The sequence below is a fragment of the Haliotis rufescens genome, unplaced genomic scaffold (assembly GCF_023055435.1).
Source record: "Haliotis rufescens isolate VD_foot unplaced genomic scaffold, xgHalRufe1.0.p SCAF_22, whole genome shotgun sequence".
Classification (NCBI taxonomy): Eukaryota; Metazoa; Mollusca; class Gastropoda; order Lepetellida; family Haliotidae; genus Haliotis; species Haliotis rufescens.
In genome coordinates this window covers 9,607,160-9,631,277 of record NW_025963913.1, presented here as the reverse complement: position 1 = coordinate 9,631,277, position 24,118 = coordinate 9,607,160, and the positions used below count along the sequence as shown (strand labels likewise).

General features: G+C 39.0%; 1 protein-coding gene across 3 annotated transcripts in view; it reads left to right on the top strand.

Moving 5' to 3' along the window:
- LOC124114452 (ankyrin repeat domain-containing protein 26-like) overlaps nucleotides 1-24,118 on the top strand; it is a 792,436-nt gene that overhangs the window by 282,368 nt on the left and 485,950 nt on the right. For all 3 annotated transcript variants that reach the window (XM_046475021.2, XM_046475020.2, XM_046475019.2), the window contains exon 13: nucleotides 11,756-11,890. In XM_046475021.2, coding sequence (XP_046330977.2) covers nucleotides 11,756-11,890 — 135 coding nt within the window. The remainder of the gene's footprint in view (nucleotides 1-11,755; nucleotides 11,891-24,118) is intronic.

Here is a 24,118-nt window from a genome sequence, read left to right as displayed (position 1 = left end):
GTGCTTCCGGTTTCAGAAGTGATAGCTAAAGTTGCAAGTATTTTGATTATTTCTTATAAACTGCATTATTTTGCTATTAAATTGTTTACCTAGAATGTATAACGGGAAAACTATGCATGTGGAGATGTTTGTTTACCGCCGTTGCCATGATCGTACAAGTTCCATCCAATCGATGATGTTACGATTCAGATTGTTTTTGTTTACAATTAGTTACACCGATAGTTGCTAAATTTTAGAAATTAAGTAACATGAGTGTTTTCCTTTCGTCAGCAAACAAAAATTTATGTTCGAATAGGAAAAATGATGAAATTGTAAAGAAAATAACGGACTTCATGCCGCTCAACGTGAAGTGCCAAAAGTCAACAATGGCCGTTTCTGGTAGTTGTGTGCCCATAAGTTAGGCCGAAACTTTTTAACTCGCGATATTTTCTTTTTGAGGTAAATAAATGACTGAAAGTTTTGATATTGATCAAGCTGAGCATTTATGCATGTCATACGTAATTTAAATGTCACGCAAAGCCAAAATAGATATGGCGAGTTTTATTTTGGGGTGTTGTTATGCTATTCGCCTGTCGAATGGGTTCGACATCAGATGCACGGGAAGTGACACCTCTGTCGAATGGGTTCGACGTTAGCGTGCAGAGCTTAAAGATATATAACATTAGTCGATAGGCTATGAAAGAAGGAGAGCCTTTTTAATTCTTTGTTATCTTAAAGATGGACCGGGCAGGGGATTTGTATAAGAAGAGTTTCTCATAGTTCCCAGTGATACAGTATTACCACCATAACCATAAGCATAGGTAGTAACACCATCCTTATCAATCCATCTCTTTGTATCTAAGGGGGATAATGATGTCTTGTTCATTCTTAATCCATATATCCTGTGATTGACACTTCTTAAAGTGTTCATCTTGCGTTTGAATGTTCTACCATTGAATAATGCTTCTTTAAACTGTTCGTGTTTGATATGCTTTTTTACCACATACTTCTTAACACCCTTAGCTTTTCTTATCTCCCCATTATCGGACTTCTTTATACAGAATACGTCTTAGGTCTTAATCCGACATACTCGGCAATAGGAGTTCCAGCACATTCATCCTTCATCTTGCCTAATACCTTTTTATTTACTGCGCTGTACAATGGATTATCTTTAGGGTAATCGCTCGTATCGCACATATCTTATTACGTTGAATACGGTATATAAGTTCTTTTCGAAATAGCTGGAAGCCATCTTTTTTAAATCTCTGTTCAGCCTTATATAGGGCTCCATCCAAGGTCTTTGTTCAAACTTAAGAACTTTGTGTATTTTCTTTAGTTTCATGCCTAGTGATAGATATAACTGGAGATTCCTATAGTGAACTATACATTTTGTCTTAACATCCAATCTCTATCAACCATTAATCTTTCGGGAGCTATCGGATAACTGTTATGGTCTTTGTGTAACTCTTCCGGATATTCTAAGTCAATGTGTATGTAGCATGTACCCTTTATCCTTTATCGGAATCTGTGGGGATATCATTAACATCGATATTGTGAATATCATTCGCATCGACCCACTCAAAACCACCCGTGGGTAAAGGTTGACTCATTGCCAGTCTGTACAAATTGTTGGCTTGGAGATATAATGTGTGAATAGAAGGTTCACTCGATTCATATCCTTCCTCTAATTTATTATAAGCCTTAGAATACCTTTTCCCTGTCATCGATATACCACCTCTTAACCCTTTCTCAACAAACAAGTGCATATCGTAATCGGTGAGTAATTTTAATTCTACACCGGTCTTCAACAATGCATCCCACGAGAGTCCAAGACTGGAATAGTACCATGCCGGATCCAAGCCATATTGTTTTAAACATGTCTTTCTAAATATCTCAAAAATATCGGCAAGTAACAGTACATTGGTTTTGAAGTACAGATCGTGATATTCGCCTAAATTCTCACAACCTAATTTATCCGACACCATCAGATCGTGCTCATAATCGGCATCGGTTATTTTACATTCTGTTACTATAAGTTACTATAAAATGATTCAATTGGTGGTAATTTAGTTTTGTCGAATCTAGGCCAATCATCCATATATTCGTAAAGATATACACCTTTTCTCATCAACAAATGCTGTGTTAACCGATCAGTATATTGATTTGTATTTGCAAAGTCATTGGGATTGTTCGCATTAGCTAAATTGTCCAGGGAAGATAACAGAAACTGTATGGAGTCTATGAATCTAAGCCCATTACTTTGCTTTATTCTGGCTTTCCCATCCTTGTCCGTATAATGTATAGTTTTAGTCAATGAGAATGATGAATATATTTCCATATCGAACACGCTATAAGCGCAGTAAGCTGTGAGTTTTATCATAGATACGGAATTTCTTAGCGCCGGTGACCACTGCTTTAATAACGGCTAGGTATTGTCAATTTAAACATACGTGCCCACTTCATAATAATGGAGACTCAAGTGACACCACAACAGATTGTGGAGACGCAACAACAAGTGAACGAGCAAATAACCCCGATTGCACAATCAGAACAGATTGTGGAAACACAATCACAACAAGTGAATGAGGAAATACCAGCGATTGAGAAATCACAAGCCAGAGTGACTAAGAATCCTAGAAAAGTCGCCACTGGTAAAAAGGGTGCGTTAGCGAGGAAGGCGGCAAAGGCCCACAATTATTCAAATATTGAACATAGTCGTGCGATTAAAACTTGGGCTCCCTATATGCACTAGGAGTTGTTGCTATAGCGGTGGTTTGGTTGTTTTATAAGACCGGAGAAGAGAAAACGTCACCCCCGATTGTACAATCACAACAACAAGTTCAATTAGAGGTTAGCCCCCATATAATGTTATAATGACTACTCCAGTTACAGACGGTAAAATGTTGGTAAACGCAACGTATCATTCAGCGGTGGTCAGCGGCTTGGCCATTGGCTATGCTCGTATAGCTAAAATGATTACTAAAGCCACACCACCCAAGCTAGATTTTAATGGTTATGATATCGGTATGATGATTCTTGATATTGGATTGGCAATGGCTACAAAAGATATGCTCATCAAATAAGGGCTTATCCCAGAAGACATAATGAAGTAATTAAACATTTGAATATTTTATATTATTGATCATGGCAACAATTGCGATGATGGTCGGTGGGGCTATTGTTAATGCTTCGGGGAGTAATTTTTCATTTTCTAGTATGAGAGGAGCAGAAAAGACATAATAAAGCATTAGAACAACTCGAAGCAGCCCAGTCACAATGGGCCTGAAATAGGATATTAAGATTAGATTTTATTAATGAAGAACTGCGTAAGCAAGGACATTCAATTCAAACATTTACGGATGTTGAAACTGCCATGCACGAATACTTCCTTGTTTATGGAAAGAAACTTGACCCAATGGCAAGGCCAACACTCTCTCAGTTTTATACACCATCAGAGGCTCAGAAAGACCGTGAGATAGCATTTATAGTGTTTGGGTTATCAGTCATTGTAATTTTCAGTTATACAATAACTACGCATAAACCATGACCTGTAAACATACTAGTCAGGGTGAGTTTTATTAACCACTATGTCAACAATGTCACCCTGACTGCTAATCTACAAATAACCCTGACTGCTAATCTATAAATAGCGCTGACTGGCTGACTGCTTATGTTAGGCTGGGCAGACTCAGCTGATGACATGCATTTAGACAAATGATATTAGAAGTGTATATTTATCACAATGGCGAGAGGCACATCAAGATGTAAATTCATACGCTTGGGCCAATCACAAATTTGTGGAAAGAGCTGTATGTTGGATTTTTGTGGAATCCATTCCATTGCAATTAGAAAAGGGCACATTAATTATTTGTGTTCTGTATGTGGGATTGGGGTCAAAGGTAGTTACTGTTTATGTAAGAGTCACGGTGCTGACAAGAAACGATTTCAAATTATTTATGAGAGGAAAAAGCTTACCGAAATGAGATAAATAGATTGGGTAGAACTCAAACCAATTAGACATTAGTTCTCATTGTATTTATATATCACAATGACTTATGTTGTCAGAGAGTTGAAGGCTTTGGCAAAACAATGTGGTCTACATGGATATTCTCGATTGAGAAAAGCTGAATTGATCGATTTACTTGGTTTGGAATACAACACACCCCAGACTGCAAAAGTAACACAGACGATGGCACTGAATATACCGAACCATATTTCCAAGGCAATCAAGAAGTTATAACTGAATCCGATACTATAAGCCCATCATTAGATACATCAATTCAACAGATACAAGAATATTTAGAACGCTGGACTAATAGAGGTTCGGGTTGGGGTGTGGATAAAATCGTTAGTTTATATTTAGATATAGCAAATTATATGTCTTTCAAAGGTGGATCTTATATAGATTTACCCCCGTATTATAAAAAAAAGAAGCCATAATTAATGTAAAAAATAAAGGCGATGACTGTTTCAAAATGAAGATAAGATCTGCATTGTTCCCCGTAGACAAACATCCAGGTAGACCTTCTAGCTATCCCCAAAACAATGGACTCAACTTTGATGGTATAGACGAACCTACACCAATATCACAAATTGATAAGGTGGAAAAGCAAAATAATTTAGCTATCAATGTTTTCGGACATTCTACTAAAGGAATTGTTGTACACAGGATAAGCTCCGCCCCAGAACATATTCCCAAAATCAATTCATTTCTGATCGAAAAAGATGCTAAATATCATAAAAGGTGGATAAAGAGTTTAAACAGGCTATTATACGATCAAACAGAACATAAAGAAAAGAAATAATTCTGCGAAAGATGCCTGCATGGGTACTGCAGACAAGATCTAGTAGAAGCGCATAAAGAAGACTGCAGAGGTGTTGGACAGAATGCTATCAGGATTGATATGCCTAAAGAGGGGAAGAATATATTAAAATTTGAACATTATTGTAATCAAATGCCAGTACCTTACATAATTTACGCTGACTTCGAAGCACTTATCAAACCTATAGAAAATACAGTCCGAAGCAATCAAGATAGTTTTATGTACAAAACTCAAGAACATATTCCTAGTGGGTTTGGATATATAGTTGTAAGGTATGATGGGAAAACAAACCCGCCCATGCATTACAGAGGTCCCGATGCAGCGGAAAAGTTCCTAGAATATCTACAGAATGAAGAGAGAATAATCAGGGAAAATTTATCTCGTAAGAAACCTATGTGTATGACGAGGGATGATTGGAGGGCCTATAAGAAGTCAACGAGTTGTCATGTTTGTAATAAACCCCTGAATGGGGATTCCGTAAGAGATCATTGCCATTGGTAATTATCGGGGAACGAGTGTAACTTGAAACTAAAAATGAATTCTCAAACAATACCCATCCCCGTTGTGTTTCATAACCTTAGAGGATATGATTCTCATCTCATTATGCAAGTTATCTCAAAGACCTACGGCGGCTTAACGTGTATTCCTAATAATATCGAAAAATACATATCATTCTCGTTGACTAAAACTATACATTATACGGACAAGGATGGGAAAGCCAGAATAAAGCAAAGTAATGGGCTTAGATTCATAGACTCCATACAGTTTCTGTTATCTTCCCTGGACAATTTAGCTAATGCGAACAATCCCGATGACTTTGCAATAACAAATCAATATACTGATCGGTTAACACGTCATTTGTTGTTGAGAAAAGGTGTATATCCTTACGATTATATGGATGATTGGTCTAGATTCGACGAAACTAAATTACCACCCCTTGAATCATTCTATAGTAACTTAACAGAATCTAAAATAACAGATGCCGATTATGAACACGCTCTGACGGTGTGGGATAAATTAGGTTGTAAGAATTTAGGCGATTATCATGATCTGTACTTAAAAACCGATGTACTGTTACTTGCCGATATTTTTGAGATATTTAGAAAGACATGTTTAAAACAATATGGCTTGGACCCAGCATGGTACTATTCCAGTCTTGGACTATCGTGGGATGCATTGTTGAAGAAGACCAGTGTAGAACTAAAATTACTCACCGATTACGATATGCACTTGTTTATTGAGAAAGGATTAAGAGGTGGTATATCGATGGTAGCGAAAAGGTATTCTAAGGCTAATAATAAATTAGTGGAAGGATATGATCCGAGTAAACCCGACACGCACATATTATATCTCGACGCCAACAATTTGTACGAATGGGCTATGAGTCAACCTTTACCCACGGGTGGTTTTGAGTGGGTCCCCTCAGATTCCGATAAAGGGTATATACTAGAAGTTGACTTGGAATATAGACCATAACAGTTATCCGCAAGCTCCCGAAAGATTAATGGTGAATAAAGATTGGATGTCGGAATATCAACACTCCTTGATGGGTAATACTAGGTTAGCTAACGTAGAAAAACTCGTACCAAATTTGATGGATAAGACAAAATATATAGTTTACTACAGAAATCTCCAGTTATAACTATCGTTAGGTATGAAACTAAAGAAAATGCACAGAGTTCTATAGATTGATCAAAGCCCTTGGATGGAGCCCTATATAAGGCTGAATACAGATTTAAGAAAGATAGCTACCAGCGATTTCAAAAGAACCTACATAAGCTCATATATAACTCAGTATTTGGTAAAACTATGGAGAATCTAAGGAAGCGTGTTGATGTTAAATTAGTCAGATCTAATGAGGAAGAAAGACTCAGGAAACTTATAGCCAGTCCGGCTTTCAACAGAAGCAAGATATTTGATAACGACTTAACCGCACTACATATGCAGAAGAGTAATATAAAATTCAACAGACCGGTGTACGTTGGTATGAGTATTCTTGACTTGTCAAAACACTTAATGTATGACTTTTATTACAACGAACTCAAGAAGCAATACGGTGATAGATGCGAGGTGTTATATACCGACACAGATTCTTTGTTGATGGAAATACAAGCCGAGGATGTGTATAAAGATATGGCAGAAAAAATAGATATGTAGGACACGAGCGATTACCCTAAAGATAATCCACTGCACAGCGTAGTAAATAAAAAGGTGTTAGGCAAGATGAAGGATGAATGTGCTGGGACTCCTATAGCGGTGTATGTTGGATTAAGACCTAAGATGTATTCTATAAAGAAGTCTGATAATGGAGAGATAAGAAAAGCTAAAGGCGTCAAGAAGTATGTGGTGAAAAAGCATATCAAACACAAACACTATAAAGAAGCATTATTCAACGGTAGAACATTCAAACACAAGATGAACACTTTAAGAAGTGTCAATCACAGGATATATGGATTAAGAATGAACAAGACATCATTATCCCCCTTAGATACAAAGAGATGGATTGATAAGGATGGTGTAACTACCTATGCTTATGGTTATTTAGGGCGTTAATACTGTATCGTCTGGAACTATGAGCAACTCTTCTTATACAAATGCCTTAGATAATAAAGAATAGGCTCTCCTTCTTTCATAACAAATCGACTAATGTTATATGTCTTAAGGGACCAAATCGGATCGGTTGCACGATGTAGGCCTCCTTCGATTTCTTTCTCCAGGAAATAGCCGTGTACTGGGATTTCTGCATCTGTAGTAGATTCTCCATCTTCTCCAACTGGCAATAGGAATAGGAATGTTCTTGTGTTTCCTCTGTACGTTGTAGTGGCATATTTTCCACAAATGTACTCTCATGGAGGCATGTCTAGAGCTTTTGTTGTCTTCTTTGTTGGTGGGGCGTCTACTAGAATTAGTTCGTATGTAGCTTTGCTTTCCACTTTCTCGTATTCTTTTTCTAGAGCTGCTTCTTGCAAAGTTGCTAGCTTTTGTGGGTCTGGTGCTTCTTCTACAGAAATAGGATTCCAGGAGATTGTTTCCCCACCAGAATAGAATTGTTGTGCATGTTGTACGTATATATACAGCGCTACTCGTTCGCTATCGTCTTTCTCTGGGTTGTTTTCTGTTGTATTCCCATTTCTTCTACAAGCCAAATGTTTCTTGGAATCCAGCAAGTTTCTCCTTCAAATTTGTCTACACGGCTTTCTACAAAGTCGTGGCAGTTGTCTAGCACTTTTGCAAGTTGCTTGTTCGACCAAACTGCAACAGCTTCTCTTTCTTTTGGCACAACTACAACTCTGTAGGAGGACCAATCTTTTTGGTTTTAATATCCTAGGATAGCCCAAACAGTGTTTTCGTCGGCTGTTTCTGCTATTTTCTTTGTTTGCGAAATTCGTAGTACATCTTCTACCAAGGATCGTGTAGCATAAGAAATGTAGTGTATATTCCTGTTTTTTGCACAACAGGGAAGATAGAAAATCTAGTTCTTTTTCTTTTTGTGCTCTACAAGCTTCTTTTTGCTTTTGTATTTCTTCTAGATAGTTCCATGCTTGTCTTTTCCATTCTTCTGCATGTAGACCTTCTTGTATGTCTTGTAGATATTTTCCTCTATCTTTCGTAGACATGGTGTATACTTGTCTTCCTTTTGCTATTTCTGGTACTTCTTGCAGATTGTATTTGGACACATCTGTACCTATAACTTGGCATTTTGCTGTTCTCCATTCCCACTCTATTTTTTCTGTGGGTGGCAATAGAACGCATGGAGACACCACGTTTTTGTGTAGTTGTGTTGGCTTTTTGCTTGCACACAAGATAATGTTTGTATCTTTTGCTTTTGTATAGCAACATAGAGGACGTAGTTCTACACCTTCTTTGTTTGCGGATAGAATTTCTACCTGGAATATTAGACAGTTTCGGAAACCAAAATCTGTTGTAGCCCATCGTATAGCCCTATTCCATTTTCTGTCGTCTTCTACAGACATTCAAACTCCAGCTATTCTTCCAGTCGTTGTATGCGCATACCAAGCTACAAATATAGTTCCTTGTGGGCGATCTGCTAGCCCAAAGCAACGATCTAGGCAACTAGCAAGATTTTCCCATTGTTTTGCGGGTGGTTGTACTACAAACAAAGGCGTTGTGGAAACTATTCGTAGAGCATCTTCTACCAAATAGTCTGCTGTTTCTGTATCTCGCAATTCGTCGTTGCAAGCATACAAAGAAACTTCTATACGTGTGCAGCCTCTAGCTTGTACTTGTGGGTGTAGAAATGTCTTGCCCAAATGTTTGTTTGGACAGTCTACATAGTCTGCAAGATGTCCGCCAAGTTGTTCTGGTAATTCTACTGCTTCGAAATTGGACACGACTTTGTTGTACAACTTAGTTTTTGATGTATAGCCATTGTAGGTGTGTACCCATGTAAAAACGTGTTTTCCAACGCTATTTGTTATTGCAAGAATAGTTTGAGTATTTTCTTGCATAGCTGCTGCGAGGTCGCCTTGTTCTTTGAAACCATGTTCTTTGCAGAGATATTTGACAAGAGCTTCTCTATCTAGTGTACCCGAAAAGTCTTTTTTGACTTTTGACTTTAAAAATTCCCTCTATAGTAGCTGCATAGGTATATAAATCTGGCTCCAGTGGGGTTTCGGTAGAACTGTCATTGTCTATACTACTAAGGCTTATGTATCATCCAACAATAGTTTCCCCCCTAAAAAGGGGGGAAGGGGTGAGAATCCGACACCAGCAGCATCAGAGGGTGAATACACCCTTGATTATCCTGTCTTTTAGGTGTAGGATGGTTTAGGAGCACTTTGACTATCAACTGCCTCCAGTCACCAGAAGTGATGTCTTTTGGTAGAAATAGACCATAAAAGACGTCATTATCCAACAAAAGGGAAGTGAGAAACCGGAAGTGATGTCAGCACCGGTATTAGTGTCACAGATCCAAATTTAACAAGAAATGACGCCATTGGGTAGAAATAGACCAGAAATAACATCATTATTGCTAACAAGATCAGCAAATACGATGGTAATTCTAGTGAAGGTATCACATATTCTGCATTCTGATTTACAAGTCCTCAGGAGGAATTTCAGAAGAAGTTATCTCGAGTCAGGATTAGAATCACTGAATAAATGGTTTTCAGAAGAGGATTACTGTCAATTACACAGGGAGTTCCTAGAGGTAGATTCTTCCTTGGTAAAGATGTAATAGAGGTAGAGGATTTGCAAAAATTATCCACCAATAGTTATCATTGTTGATAATTCTAAAAATACTACCACTATTACATAAGAAGTACTCCCATCCACCTCCCAAATTCATCTACCTGTAGTGGTTAGATGTGGGAAAGAAGTGAGGTTCCCGCCATTACACACGTCATAGCTTGGGTTGCTATAGTGCAATATTGGGAACACCTATTGTGTGTGATTGACAGTAAAGAGAATGTCTGTTGAAAATCTGAAAATTTTAGTTAGTGTGACTGAAGCCAAAATACCAGATTTATGACAAAGATGTAATAGAGGTAGTATTCTTAGAATTATTATACCCCCGTTTACGAGGTAAATCGGGGGTATATAGCGTTCCGTTCGTCCGTCCGTCCGTCCGTCCATCTGTACGAGCTTTTGTACGGCCCATAACTTTTTAACCATGCACACTAGCTTTACCAAACTTGCTACACACATTTACCACAATGAGTACTTGTGCCTTTTGCTAGTTTGAAGATTCTGAATTTTTTAACTTTTGCTGTTTCCATGGACACATTAAGAAACTTAAACTTTTAGGGTTGGTTGTCACTGGAACTCAAGCTTAGTTTTTAAACCATTGAAGTTAAAATCAGTTAGAAATATGTAATATTTCATTAATTAACAAACTCTTTACTATTTGTTGTTGACCAGAGGGGATAACGGGGGTATGTGAGCTTTGCTCACTTCTTTCTTGTTACCAATGATAACTATTGTTTGATTTCTGTTAACATTTGGATAGTCAAATGACCATGTCTTGTAAATTTTATGATGATATGGCCTCGCTGAGCGAGACGAGAGATTTTCAGCCCTTCCATTAGTCAAGTTGACAATGGATGCACAACATGATTAGTCACCTGACCAGTCACATGACATCACACACAGGAAGTTTACAAACAGCAGCCAAAAAATCATCGGCGCATATGATAGTTCTGATGCAAAATTATCATCAGATCAAGTTTGATTAAAATATGCATTAGTGAAAGTAAGTTTTGAGGTATGTTTTCATAACTTATTGAATATCTTACCTAGTGTAGCTTAATTTGCAACACAACTTCAGCGGCAAGTGGCAAACACCTTGATGTATTCAGTGGGCTTTGAAGCGTCAACTTGATAACATCATTAAGCATGCGGTCACATATTGTATAGCAGCTTGAAAAGACGTTAGGCTCTCGAAAACATGTGATGTGGGGATACTTTAACTTTGATTCAAATGTTGGCTGGAGCTGAGACGACATGTTTTTCAGTCCAGTTACACCTGCATCCTGATTCCCCCAAACATATTGTTATGTTTATATGCTTATGGCCTTATTTTTGGTATTAAACAATTTCTATATTACCAGGTGAGTGAGTTTGGTGAAACAATGATTTGAACAGTATGTCAATTATAGTACAGGGTATCACCGAATGTGGGAGGAAAGCACATTTACCACTTTGGGGACACCCATGAGCCAGGGTATGGTACTGACAAAGCAAGGATACAAATCATTGGATCTTGACCAAGGGATGCAAGTCAGCACAATAAACTCTGTCACTATAGTTGATTGGGTGACCTGAAACTACTACTTCTGTATGAAGATAACATTTGAAATCATATTTTTCTCCCTGTTTTCTCCCGTCATGCTGATGTTGTTGAAATTGAGTTCAGAACTTTCTACACTGACATACACTGGAATACATGTAGAAAGGTATAATTTGGGATTTATGTTTCTTTTTGTTTCACACAGCCTGAATTGCTGCCATCCAGCACTGCTGCTGTTCCAAAACAGCCTGTTGTTACTCATCAGCATAGTCAGTCATCTGATGAGGATGTGAACACAGAGACAATTAGTGAATGGGAGATAGAGAGGAAGAAACAGAAGGTCAGTCAGTTGTCTTTCAAAAAGTAACCTGCAGCTGACTTAACTACTTTTTGATCATCAGTTATGTAATAGCATTTCAGATTACAAAGAACAGGTTTTTACAAATAACCTGTTTTTAATTGCAAGTCATCCGTCAATTACAATTAAGACTTCATATCTAAACTATTTTCATTGATTCAGCTAAAATTTTGTGTGAGGATGTTTGTTGGTGTGAGGGGGTACAGTTTCAATATGGCTGCTTGATGTGCATCTTTTATTTGTAAATGTATAAATAGAAATCATCTTCTCCCAAACAAAGGGACAGACAATGTGGTGGGTGATAATTTCTTGGCGTCATCTTGATTGGAAATGTCAGAAGCCATATTGGAAAATATACTACACACAAAAATTATGGGAACACCCAAACATTCTGTTATAAAAAGGAACATTTAATGACATGTGATCGTATCATTACAATTGTGCATTAGCAGATTATCAAGCTTCAAAACAAAAACATTTACAGGTAGCTGTCATTGAAAAGCACACACGAACAGGTCGAATAAGAAAGTGGGGGTCAAAAATGGAAATCACAATGTCAATAGCGAGTGTGTCCTCCACGTTGATTGATGCATTCGGTGCATCTTCGCCTCATGGATCTTGCAAGGGTGCGAAGGGTAGCCTGTGGAATCGCCTGCCATTCCATTTGGAGCCACTGAACCAGAACCTGAAGAGCTGGTGCAACTCCATGATTGTCCCTGACACGTCATCCCAGAACATCCCAAAGATGCTCAATTGGAGCCAAATCCGGTGAATATGCTTGCCACTGCATCACAGTCACATTGTTCTGTTGCAGGAAGTCTCTAACGACTCTAGCCTGATGTGGTCTGGCATTGTCATCTTGCAGGATTACTCCTGGACCAATGTTGTCCAACTGTGGTAGGACAAGAGGTTGCAAAATCTTGTCACGATACCTCACTCCATTCAAATTGCCTTGAACAAGATAGAGAGGTGTTCGGTGATGCAAACTGAAGCCTCCCCATACCATCACAGAGCCACCGCCAAACCTGTTTCTTTCTCGTACAGTGGCATCATCATAACGTTCTCCAGGACGTCTCATAACCCTTACCCTTCCATCATTATGCTCAAGACAGAAACGGGACTCGTCAGTGAAGAGAACTCTGGACCATTGTTGATTATCCCATCTCAAATGTGCCCTGGCCCAGGCAAGTTTTGCAGCTCGGTGATGAGGACAAAGATGAGGACGTACAGCTGGACGACGTGACCTTAAATGAGCAGCTCTGAGGCGGTTCCTGATGGTCGATACGCTTACGTTGGTGTGTGTTGCTTGTCGGAGTTGCAGTCTCAAAGCACTGGCTGTTGTGAACCGGTTCCGAAGGGCTTGCAGCACAACGTATCAGTCATCTGCCCTAGATGTTACTCTGGGTTTACCAGAACGCAGTCTGTCCTGCACTCTCCCTGTTGTCTGGAACCGTTCCCTCAGTCTGTGAATAACAGATGGTGACACTTGAAGACGACGGGCAACATTCCCTATGGATACACCATCTTGTAGCCAGGCTATGGCCCTACTCCTGTCGTGAATGCTTAAAGGTCTTCGCTGGGGCATTTTTCAGGAAATGTGTAACTTCACAGTGTCTGAAGCTTCTTTATAAAGAAGAGTTGCCACCAACTGCATGGGAATTCTGACTTTCACGTGCACTAGGTTGTTGTGTTTTGGCGTTTGAATCTGACATGCCGAGGGAGTCTTTCTGCACCCAAATTCTTCAAAAAATGAAGCACTTACAAAAATGCATGACTCAACACATCATTTAAAGTGCCGTCAGTGCACACAAAAAGTTGCATTTACTGAAGTTCATAAATGACCAAGCCATGTTAAGTTTTATACATGGCTATGAAATTTAGGGGTGTTCCCATAATTTTTGTGTGTAGTATGTAAAAACGGTGGATCATGCGGCTTGCCCTCATCTGGCCTACACCTTAAATCGCCTACACCTCATCTGGCCTACACTAAATACAAATGGTTACTTCCACACCCCTGTTGTGTAGAATGGTACTGTCCATTAACCCATTAATGATTTCATTCATTAATATGAATTAATGACCTGAGTACATGGGCCTTTGAACTAGTCCGATGTTTTCATAGTGGTATCTGATCCTTGAGTTTGTTTTGACTGTTTATACAGGATTACTGTTATAATCCACTTTTAACAGGTCTACTCATCTCAAAAGTTTTGTAAGTGTTTTTATACCTTAGTAAGTACTATTGTTTCTCTTTACTTTGATCAACGAAATAGCTTTCACAATGTTAACAGGATCACCTCATCTCCAATTTAGGAATAGTTATATATGTTAGTTTTTAAGTTTGGCACATCTTCAAAGAGCTGAGTTCGTTACTTCACAGAGAGGCAGTCAGCAAGTACTACATGCTGGGAAACGTACAGGTTGAATGTCGAGGCGGCAACTTGCTGTTCACTGGAAGTGTATCACCATTGGCTGCAATGGCAGATGCAGCACCATTGGCGACCACATTACATCAACCAAGCCTCACAGTCATCCACCTACCGAGAATTTAGAACACAACCGTATCATCGCCAGAATGAAGGAGCAAGTAAAGTCAGACATCATCCCTGATCAGCAGACCTATATCGCCGAACTCGACCGAGCTGTCGAAGATGTTGCTGCCACGATGCCGTCCTTTGCCAGTGTCCAGGCTGCTCTCTACCAACACAGCTCCAAGTCCATCCCACCTCTCCCAGAATCCCGAGTCGCTTTCGACCTTCAAGAACCCTGGACCAAGACTGAAGATGGAAGAGACTTCCTGTGCATAGATGATGATGCTGATGACAGACTGTTAGTGTTTGCGACAACTGAGATGTTGGAGATCCTTAGTGAGCAGGACACTACTTTCATGGATAGGACATTCTTCATGTGCCCTAGCTTGTGGCTGCAGGTGTACACTATCCATTGCCTTGTGGATGGCAAGATGTTCCCAGTCACCTTTTCCCTACTCCCAAACAAGACCAAGCAGACCTATGTCCGACTGTTCACCTTGCTGAAGGATGTTGTTGGCGCAAGGACTGGTGTAGACCTCTCTCCAGACATCATCCAGACAGACTATGAAGCAGCTGTCATCAGTGCCACCAGCGATGTCTTCCCAGCAAGTTCCGTCAGAGGATGTTTTTTCCACTACGCCCAGGCTCTGTGGAGACAAGTTGTGGACAGAGGCCTGGCCCGAGACAACCCTGACAAGCCAGCAGTGCAGACCCACATCAGAAGAGCTGCAGCGTTGCCGCTTCTACCCCTAGCTGAAGTCCAAGATGCCTGGATTGAAGTGATGGAGCAAGGACCAGATGGGCAGCAGATCACCAGGTTCAACGACTACGTCACCAGCACATGGGTGGACTTCAATGCCACGTTCCCTCGAGCCCTGTGGAATCAACACGAGAACACCGGTCCACGCTCCAACAACCATCTTGAAGGTTTCCACAATGGCCTGAAGAAGAGAATGCCGAGAGCCCATCCCAACATCTTCCAGTTTGTCAAAGAACTCAAGAAGATCGAGACAGCAGATAGACGGTCAAGAAGGCAGATTGGACTGGGTGGTGCCATGAGACCTCGTGCTCGTGTTGACAGAGACCGAGATGCAAGGATCGAGAGACTGAAGCAGCAGCTTGCTACTGGCGGAAGATCAGTGATCCAGTTTCTGGATGCAGTTGGACATTTCATCAAATTACAGTAATTTTGCTAGTAATGATGTAGTGCTTATGTTATCAAACATGAAGATGATGGATATAAATGTACAGTGCTATGATAATACATGTGTATTTATGATATTTAATGTTGTGAAAACATTTGAGTTGTGAAGATGATCTCATATACAAAATTAAATTACAGTATCAAAAGTCATTTACATTCTTTATTATCTTGTTGGAAGAGTTCATTTTACTTAAGGGATAAGGGTACAAGTGTGATGTGCACTCATCCATAAATTTGTTTTGATAGTAGTGTAGGCAATATGAGGTGTAGGCCAGATGAGGACAGGCCGATCATGCACAATAACTCCTCAGAAACCACTGAACCAATGAAGCTGCAACTTCACACACTTATTCCAACCAATATTGACACTATAATTTGTTCAAGAAGTTTGAATCTGCCATGACTAAATGAGTAGGTATTATACTGTTTTGAGATATCTTTACTTGACATTTACTTTAAAGTCATGTAACACATTGATTTCTGATAATATTTATCAGTTTTCTGCCCAAATTGCATGAATATAGTCACTAAGCCATGGGGGTGCAATCTTTCTCCCGAGTGGGTTCAAGATCCATTCCAGAAGGTCGTGAGGGTGGTGGCAGTGGTGTGTTTGAAGTTGTCAAAGCGGGTGTGGCAGGTTGATAAGGCCAGGTGTGTCGATAACAGGTTCGACGAAGTCAGAGTACTTGTTGCCTGGCACGGCAGGGGATGATGGTTCATTTAAGATTAATTTCCCTTGTGAAGGAGCCACAGGCTGATTACTTTTGACTTTCTTGGTCCTGCAGGAAAAGACGGCATAGTAAACCATTGAGACCAGATTGCAAGCCTCAAAGTTTAAATTTTTACCAAGTCGCCATATGGCGAAAATCATTTTTATCATTTTTTTCTAGGTAGCCACTGGTAAAATCAAGCTGTCAAGCCCATATTGTAGGTAGCCCAAAACATTTGAAATTATCTTTTATAAAATAACCATTATAATATACAGAACAACAAAAGTTCCTGTGACATTGAATAAGATTTAATGCAAAATTATGTTTTCACCAAATTTGAAACAATTTCGGTTTGCAACAGATAAAAGACTCCTGTAAGTGTTCAAATGGTTTAATTTGCCATACTGACTTCAGAAAATGCGTGATTTCATAAAAAACATGAACATGCCAAAATGTCAATTTACAAATCAAATCAATAACGTGTGTGTCCACCTCTGTCCATTTCTGGTGTCCTATGCCGTGATATTGCTGGAATATTGCTAAAAGCGGCGTAAAATCAAACTCTCTCACTCACCTCGATGTCGGCACACTCGAATCTGTCCATTGCTGTGGTGAAAATGAGACATGTCAGTGAATAGAACTTGTCCCCACTGCATGGCAGCGTAGACGCTGTCTGCACCACTGTTGACGTGCTTGACAGTGGTTTCCTGTCAAAATTGGACGTCTGGTGGGTCTTCTGGCGACAATCCGTGCACATCTGAGGCGATGACGCACGGTTTGTGAAGATATTCGTCGAAGGCCAGGGATGCTTCTTGCAGTCACTGTTGCTGGCTGGAATCGATTTCGTAGCTGTTTGTTCGAATCCAGTTGTCTTGTCGATTATTGGTTACGTGTGGCCTGCCACACTCCGAGGATGGTCTCTGACTGCATTTGTCTGTTGCCATAAACACCAAATGGTGTTTCTGTGAATGTTAAATTGTCTTGCAACATCACCTTGACTCGATCCTGCTTAAGCATACCAATGGCTCGCAGTTGCTCATTTTCGGACAGGCGTGGCATTTCGTAATGTTGAATAATTGCTTAATTTTGTTGCTTTTCTGAGTGGTTGTTGTCAGCACGATGCTAAACAATGCATATGGAATCCCGTTAACGCACGTTTTAATACCCAAATGTTTTAATACCCAACTTTTTCATGGAATGCATGCTTTTCTGTAGCATCTGTCCATTGAGATTTCCCTCTACCACTATCAAACGGGTCCTCTGTCTTGCTGTAATCCCACCCCATACCATAACGCTGCTGCCCCTGAACTGATTTTCTTCCATGACACAATGATTGACGTAACGTTCACCTCGACGTCGGTACACTCGAATCCGTCCATCGCTGTGGCTGAGGTGTTGTCAGTACGATGCTAAACATGCATATGGAATCCCGTTAACACACATGTTTTAATACCCCTTCTTGGGTTGTGAAATGCATGGGGCTTACATAAAAGTCAACTTTTTCATGGAATGCATGCTTTTCTGTATCATTTGCGTTTTTGTGACTTGATTCCATACATGAACTACAATATTGAAGACCAAACTTTACTTGTTTGAAAAATACACCAAAATATTGGTGTCACAGGAACTTTTGTTGTTGAGTATATGTACAAGTCATAGCAATGGTCTTGGAATTGTATATTTGTGGAAACTGTACTTGATTTTTGTTATTTGTGACTCGAAAATGATGCAATTTATGTTACCAGATTATGTAGGTTTATCCTTGCTGATCCAATGAGCATTGTCTACTGAAATAAAATACTAATTACAATAATATTTATGAATTTCTGTTTATTGTCGAATTTAAGAGGAATTATTAACAAGTACAATTATAAGCAGATGTGTTTTCTACTATCAGCTGTTCATTTCGTTGGCTTGCAGGAGACAACACTCTTACATTTCAGATTTCTATAGGTCTTTGACACTGCATTTTTTTTATCATAAATGAATATATTCAAAGTGAGAAGGCATGAAAAAGCGACCATGGGTATTGTAAATGATGCTATTAGAGTTATATTATGAACTGATATTGTTCCAGGTTCACTTTTTTGCAAAAACAATAAAAAAATTATTTCCCGCAAAAGGCACCCGCAAAGCTTGCCATGTGCAGCAGCCAGAAAATGCTGACAAGTGACCGGAAGTTGAAAACACTTTTGACATTCACAATGTTTATGAGTTACATTTGAAAGATTAAGTCACAATTTTCAATCTTTATGGACAAATCTGGAAGCTAACATAACGTAGCATATTCTAAACTCTAGCTAAATCCAACTTGATGTTTGGCCAATAGAAAGCGTAATCCACACACAGTGGACATTCTTTTAGGAGGGTACGTTCATGAAACATCTTCCACCAGTGCTGTCTTACCTAAAGGTGAGGCAAATATCTAAAATATGATTGTTTGTGATCTGAACTTTGTACATTATTTTGGAGAAAGAATTGTAGTTATATCCATTTAGTTTTTGTTTTGTTGTCCAAATTCCCGATCGAAATTTGTTTGCATTTTCAACCTTTACCCGTTATTGTTTTGTTTGCTTGATTTCTGGTAGAATTTAAGTGACAAAAAATATGTGTTAATATCTTTAGTGTTGTAGATCATTGTAGATCGTGCGCTATCAAAGTGTTTATGTTGTGAAAATGAGCACCTGTTTTGCCAATAGGGGATAAAAAATGTTGGGCACTCCGCCATTTTGTGAGCTGATGCAACACGCCATGCAGCAATATAGGAATCAAATGCACAGTGAAAGATCACATGCAGTGTTGCAAGTAAACAACTTACTCTTTCGACTGACAGCTTTCATGAAAGAATATAGTACCATGTAAGGTTTTTTAAACATGTTTAGGTTTGGTAGATGTTTTATTCAAGCAATACAACATTATACATTTTTGTAGAAGAAAATAAGAGTGTCAATGCAGATGAAACCATTGAAAGTGTAAGAGTTTGAATGAATGTTGATGCGATATCTGTGACAACTATGCTTCGAGAATATCGCGGAATCACAGCCTAAGTCAATCCCTGTAACTTTATTTGCGTCCATCGGCTTGGAATCACATCAAACATCACTATTACTGGTTCCAAAGTTACTGCACTACTCGTTTAAAGTCACAACTATTCGTGTGCGGTACGATCATTTTTTTGCTCAAAATGGCAAAGTACTTTTGACATGAAGCTGTCAAGTGAAACGAACAGTCTGTGCATGTCAGATGTTCAAAAACTTGATGCACTGCACACAGGAAAATTATTTAGCATAACCATATCCTTGTAATGCATGGAGCTATCAAAGTGTCAACTGACACAGACGATGAGTAGAGTTATATGAGTTTCATTGCAATCGCGAAAAAACTTTCGAATCACAAAACTGCATTGCAAAGTTCAATCAAGTTATTTATTTTTGTGTCTACATCTGTGAAGCAATAGAATTAAGTCGCCCTTAGGTATTTTTTAAGGTAGTCATTTGAATGAAAATATCCGGCTCCGGAGTTCCCAGTCTGCTTGCTTCAACCTGGGATATTTAATCTCATTGTGGGACTTTTTCTCCTCATACATCTGATTACTATTACAACTTAAGTCTACGCATCCCTTAATATTAGTAACAACATAGAAGATGCCTTCAGTTGTCTACTCAGGGGATTAATCCCTGACAGGCATTCATTGTGTGGAATAGAACTGAGAGCAGCAGGTGGTCATGGTACCCATCAGGATATCGCTCATTAATAATTCTTTTAATTATTCACATTGTGAAGATCAAAGGTCTTTTTACATAACTGAACAATGTGTGTGATGTTGTTTTTTTGTAGGAGAGACAGAAATAGCAACACCTTAAGATTGACCACTTAATTCAGACAACGGTTGTCCGAAATCTTCAATATTGAACCCACATTTGCAAACTTGTCTTCATACACTTTTCTTGGTATTAACGTTACAAGTCGATCCAGTGTCAACTTCCATGGATACTGGAATGTTGATTATATGCACCTCAACTATCAACAAATTACAACTTCTGGTTTCGTTACATGTGTGAAATAATGCAAGAGTGTAATCTTTATATTCCTCTTCTCAGAAATTTTGTTGTAAATGTTTCGTTTCTCACACCTACATTGCAGTTGTACGTGTCCGTTCTTGCCACACTGAATACATTCTTGTGAGTGATTGAAATATCCACACTGGAAGCATATTTGTTTTTTCGTGATCTGGACCAGACAGGTTGAGGTCCCAATGAATTCCTTTTCATTGGTTGGCCACTTGCTCGAGAATTTGTTCACTGACACGGTATACAATATACTGGTGCTTTGACACTATTTCAAACAATTTCATTGCTACCGCTTGTATCTGTTGCTGCGACTAACATTCATTTAGTCTTTTTATATCCAGCAACATGTTTTGGTTGGGGAGTGGGGGGGTATGTATTAAAATGGACACGATCAGTCTGTCCTTGCAAGTTGTAGTTTTTGGAGCAGATCTTGAAAATTGTACAATACTTCACCAAACTTAGCACATAGATAGGTCTCGTGGCGAACTGATGCCTTTTGAAATTTGGATTTTGAAAACACCATTTTTCGACTTTCCATGGCAACAACTTTGACTTAGGCGGAAATGGCGGTAGTGCTCGTTTCCGGAGCAGATCTTGAAAAACATACAATATTTCTTCATCAAGCTTGGCACCTAGATAGATCTAGCGGTGAACTGGTGACTTTTGAAATTTGGATTTTGAAAAAAATATTTTCCAAGTTTCCATGGCAACAATTTTGACTTAGGCTGGAAATGGCAGTAGTGCTCGTTTCTGGAGCAGGGTCTGTATACATAAAAAACCCAAAGATTTTTCATAAGTCAAAACTTAAGTTTTTCAAATCTGACTTAGCTAAGTCTGAGACTTAAGTTGATATTCATAAAGATGCTAAGTCCGAAACTTAGCTAAGTCTCCAAAGAAAAACTAAGTCAGTTTCGTAGTACGTACCCGCAGGATCATTAGGGGGAACCCCAGCTATTTTTAAACTTCCGGTGGAACTCTTTAAAAAAAAAGAGGTATGAACGTATTTTTCGGTGGGATTTCCCGGTTGTTTTTTACGGCAGACAATACACACAGCGAAACTTTGTCCACATTGCCAACGTCATGTCAGGCACAGATATGAAGAAGAGGAAGCCTAACTGGACGAAAGAGGAGGTTTTACTGTTGACGGAACTAGTGAAAGCAAATGTATATGTGTTTGAAGGAAAGTTTGGTCCGGGCGTGACATCGGGGAGGCATCAAGAGGTGTGATTGGTCCTGTTATCAGTGAAATTTAAGTTACCTCTACTATAGCCATAACATATTCTGTTACTATCATAAACTGGGACACTTGTTATTTCCAATTTGAGTTTTGTAACTGACAGTGCCCTTGCAGCAGACTTGGGGCTGAATGTGAAATCTTGAAGTGATATCCAAAGTATTAACATCTTAATTATCGGCTGAATACATTAACTTGAGAAAAATATTTTTTATATATATTCGGGATCAGACTACTTTTTTAATATAATCTCAGCACCCTCAAAAAATGTTTCGGCCCCCTTAATATTTTAGTATTTCCACATTTGTAAGACACTTACTACTTTCCCTTAACAGGTTATTACAGCAACCCTCAATTCCTCTGGTTCACCTACTGACAGGTACATTTATGATATGAGATACCTTTCGGGTTAGAAAATTATTATGGTTCTGTTCTGATGTACAAAACCTTCCAAATGGCGTGCTGGATTTCTTGGGGGAATTAGTCAGCAAAGAGCTGGAGTCACAGGAGACTAATTACAATTTTATATACAAGAAACATGAACAATTTACAATATCTTAAAATATAGCTGAGGGTGCCACAGAGGGTCGGTACAACCCTCTGGGTTGTGGGAGAAAGGTCTGCTTGGTATAATTATATGAAATTTTGTATAAATTTTACACCACGAATAACTTATAAAACCACTTGCTGTGGATCTAATTATTACATGAAAACTTAGTATAAATGTATAAAATGATAATATCAGCTGTCACTGCTTGAGCTCCATTCTGTCCATCAAGCCTGCCAAGTCCATCATGCCCATCAGTGGGTGGTACTGGGATATTTCTGTCCTTGCATATGTTGTGTAGAACAGCACATGCTATTATCACCTAAAATATGAAATCATTAATGATAAATTAACATCATTTACACTTCACATTTAGGCTTTTACCTGGCCTCAGTTGAACATACAAATATTACTGTAAATAACAAACAAGTTCCTACAACCCCATCATTTCCTGATCATCTCCACATGCACCTTAACAATTCTATACTTCAAATATGTATGAATCTTCCCTTATCTGCTCCTAGTCATTACCAATCTACAACTGCCCTGTTATTGCCTTAAAGACATAACTGTATATATAAATTCACTTGATTTAGATACAAAAGTCAATCTGAACAAGTTCATGTCCATGCACAAACTTTAATAGATGATGAGCCAATGCATTGTTCTTTTCATATTTTCAATTGCAATTGTTAACATAAATTCAAACAACCATGTTTGAAATAATTATGTAACTCAATGAAATCTTGTTGCTTTTTTTCAATCATTGCTTTCCTCTCTAGGAATTGTTATTTTATATATATATATTGTCATTTAGCTTTGTTACATTTTTGTTTTGTTGAACTTATTTGTGTGGCAAATAAATAGTGCACACAAATTAACATTTGTTGATCATAATTTTTACCTTACAAGCCTTCTCAGGTTTTAACCTGATTTCCCCATGGAGAACAGGAAATCTGCGTTTGAGTTGACCGATGGCCCTTTCTACTATGCTCCTGGTTCTTTGGTGTGACCTGAAATAACATAACATATCAGAGTGTAACCTGTAACATTAATCTTCAACAGGGTTCATCACTCTAAGTTGTTGATTACGATCGGCAACTAAACATGAAACTTTACATACCTGTTGTAGTTTGTTTGTGATCCCGGCAATGGTCTTAGGAAAGGGGTAAGTAGCCAGTTCTTGCAGGGATAACCACTGTCACCGAGGAGGTGACATCCAATGGGTACAACATTGCGCTCCAATAGCTAGTAGAGCCAGCTGTTTGTCAACATACGTGAATCGTGTGTCGATCCCGGCCACCGAGCAACAACATCAGTTACTCTGTAGTCGCTGTCAAAAGCGATCTGCGTATTTATACTGTGATAATGATGTCGGTTTATGTATTAATTTTCGTTTTCTGTTGGAGCCTGGATTTGTATGTGTGTTCCATCGATCACCCCGACAACTTCGGGAAAGTTCGCAATGTGATAAAAGTTGGTTTGGTGACGCCTAATGTCCCCGATTTGCAGGGGGACAAACTGTTTCACAATCCTGTCAGATGACAAACTGGTGATGCACTGATTTACAACTCTGGAAATGGTGGGCTCGGTGACACCTTGATCATCTGCATTACACAACTGAAACTTTCCCGTTGCAAAGTACCTTAATGTGATCAGCTTGTTTTGTATCTCGTCAAGTGCGTGGTTACGGTTAGTTGCAGGCTCCACGTCAGCTGCTATTAAATTAGCTGCGTATCTAATGCCATTTCCATCTAGACGGTATCCCCGTATTAACTCCTCATCGTTGTGTTCAACAAGACTTTGTCTTCTTTGATAAAACGAACAACGCCCTAGCGGTACGGCAGCCATTTTGTTTATTGACTTAAGTCAAACACCTTGTAGTTAAGCCTACCCCTTCCCAGTCTTAAGATT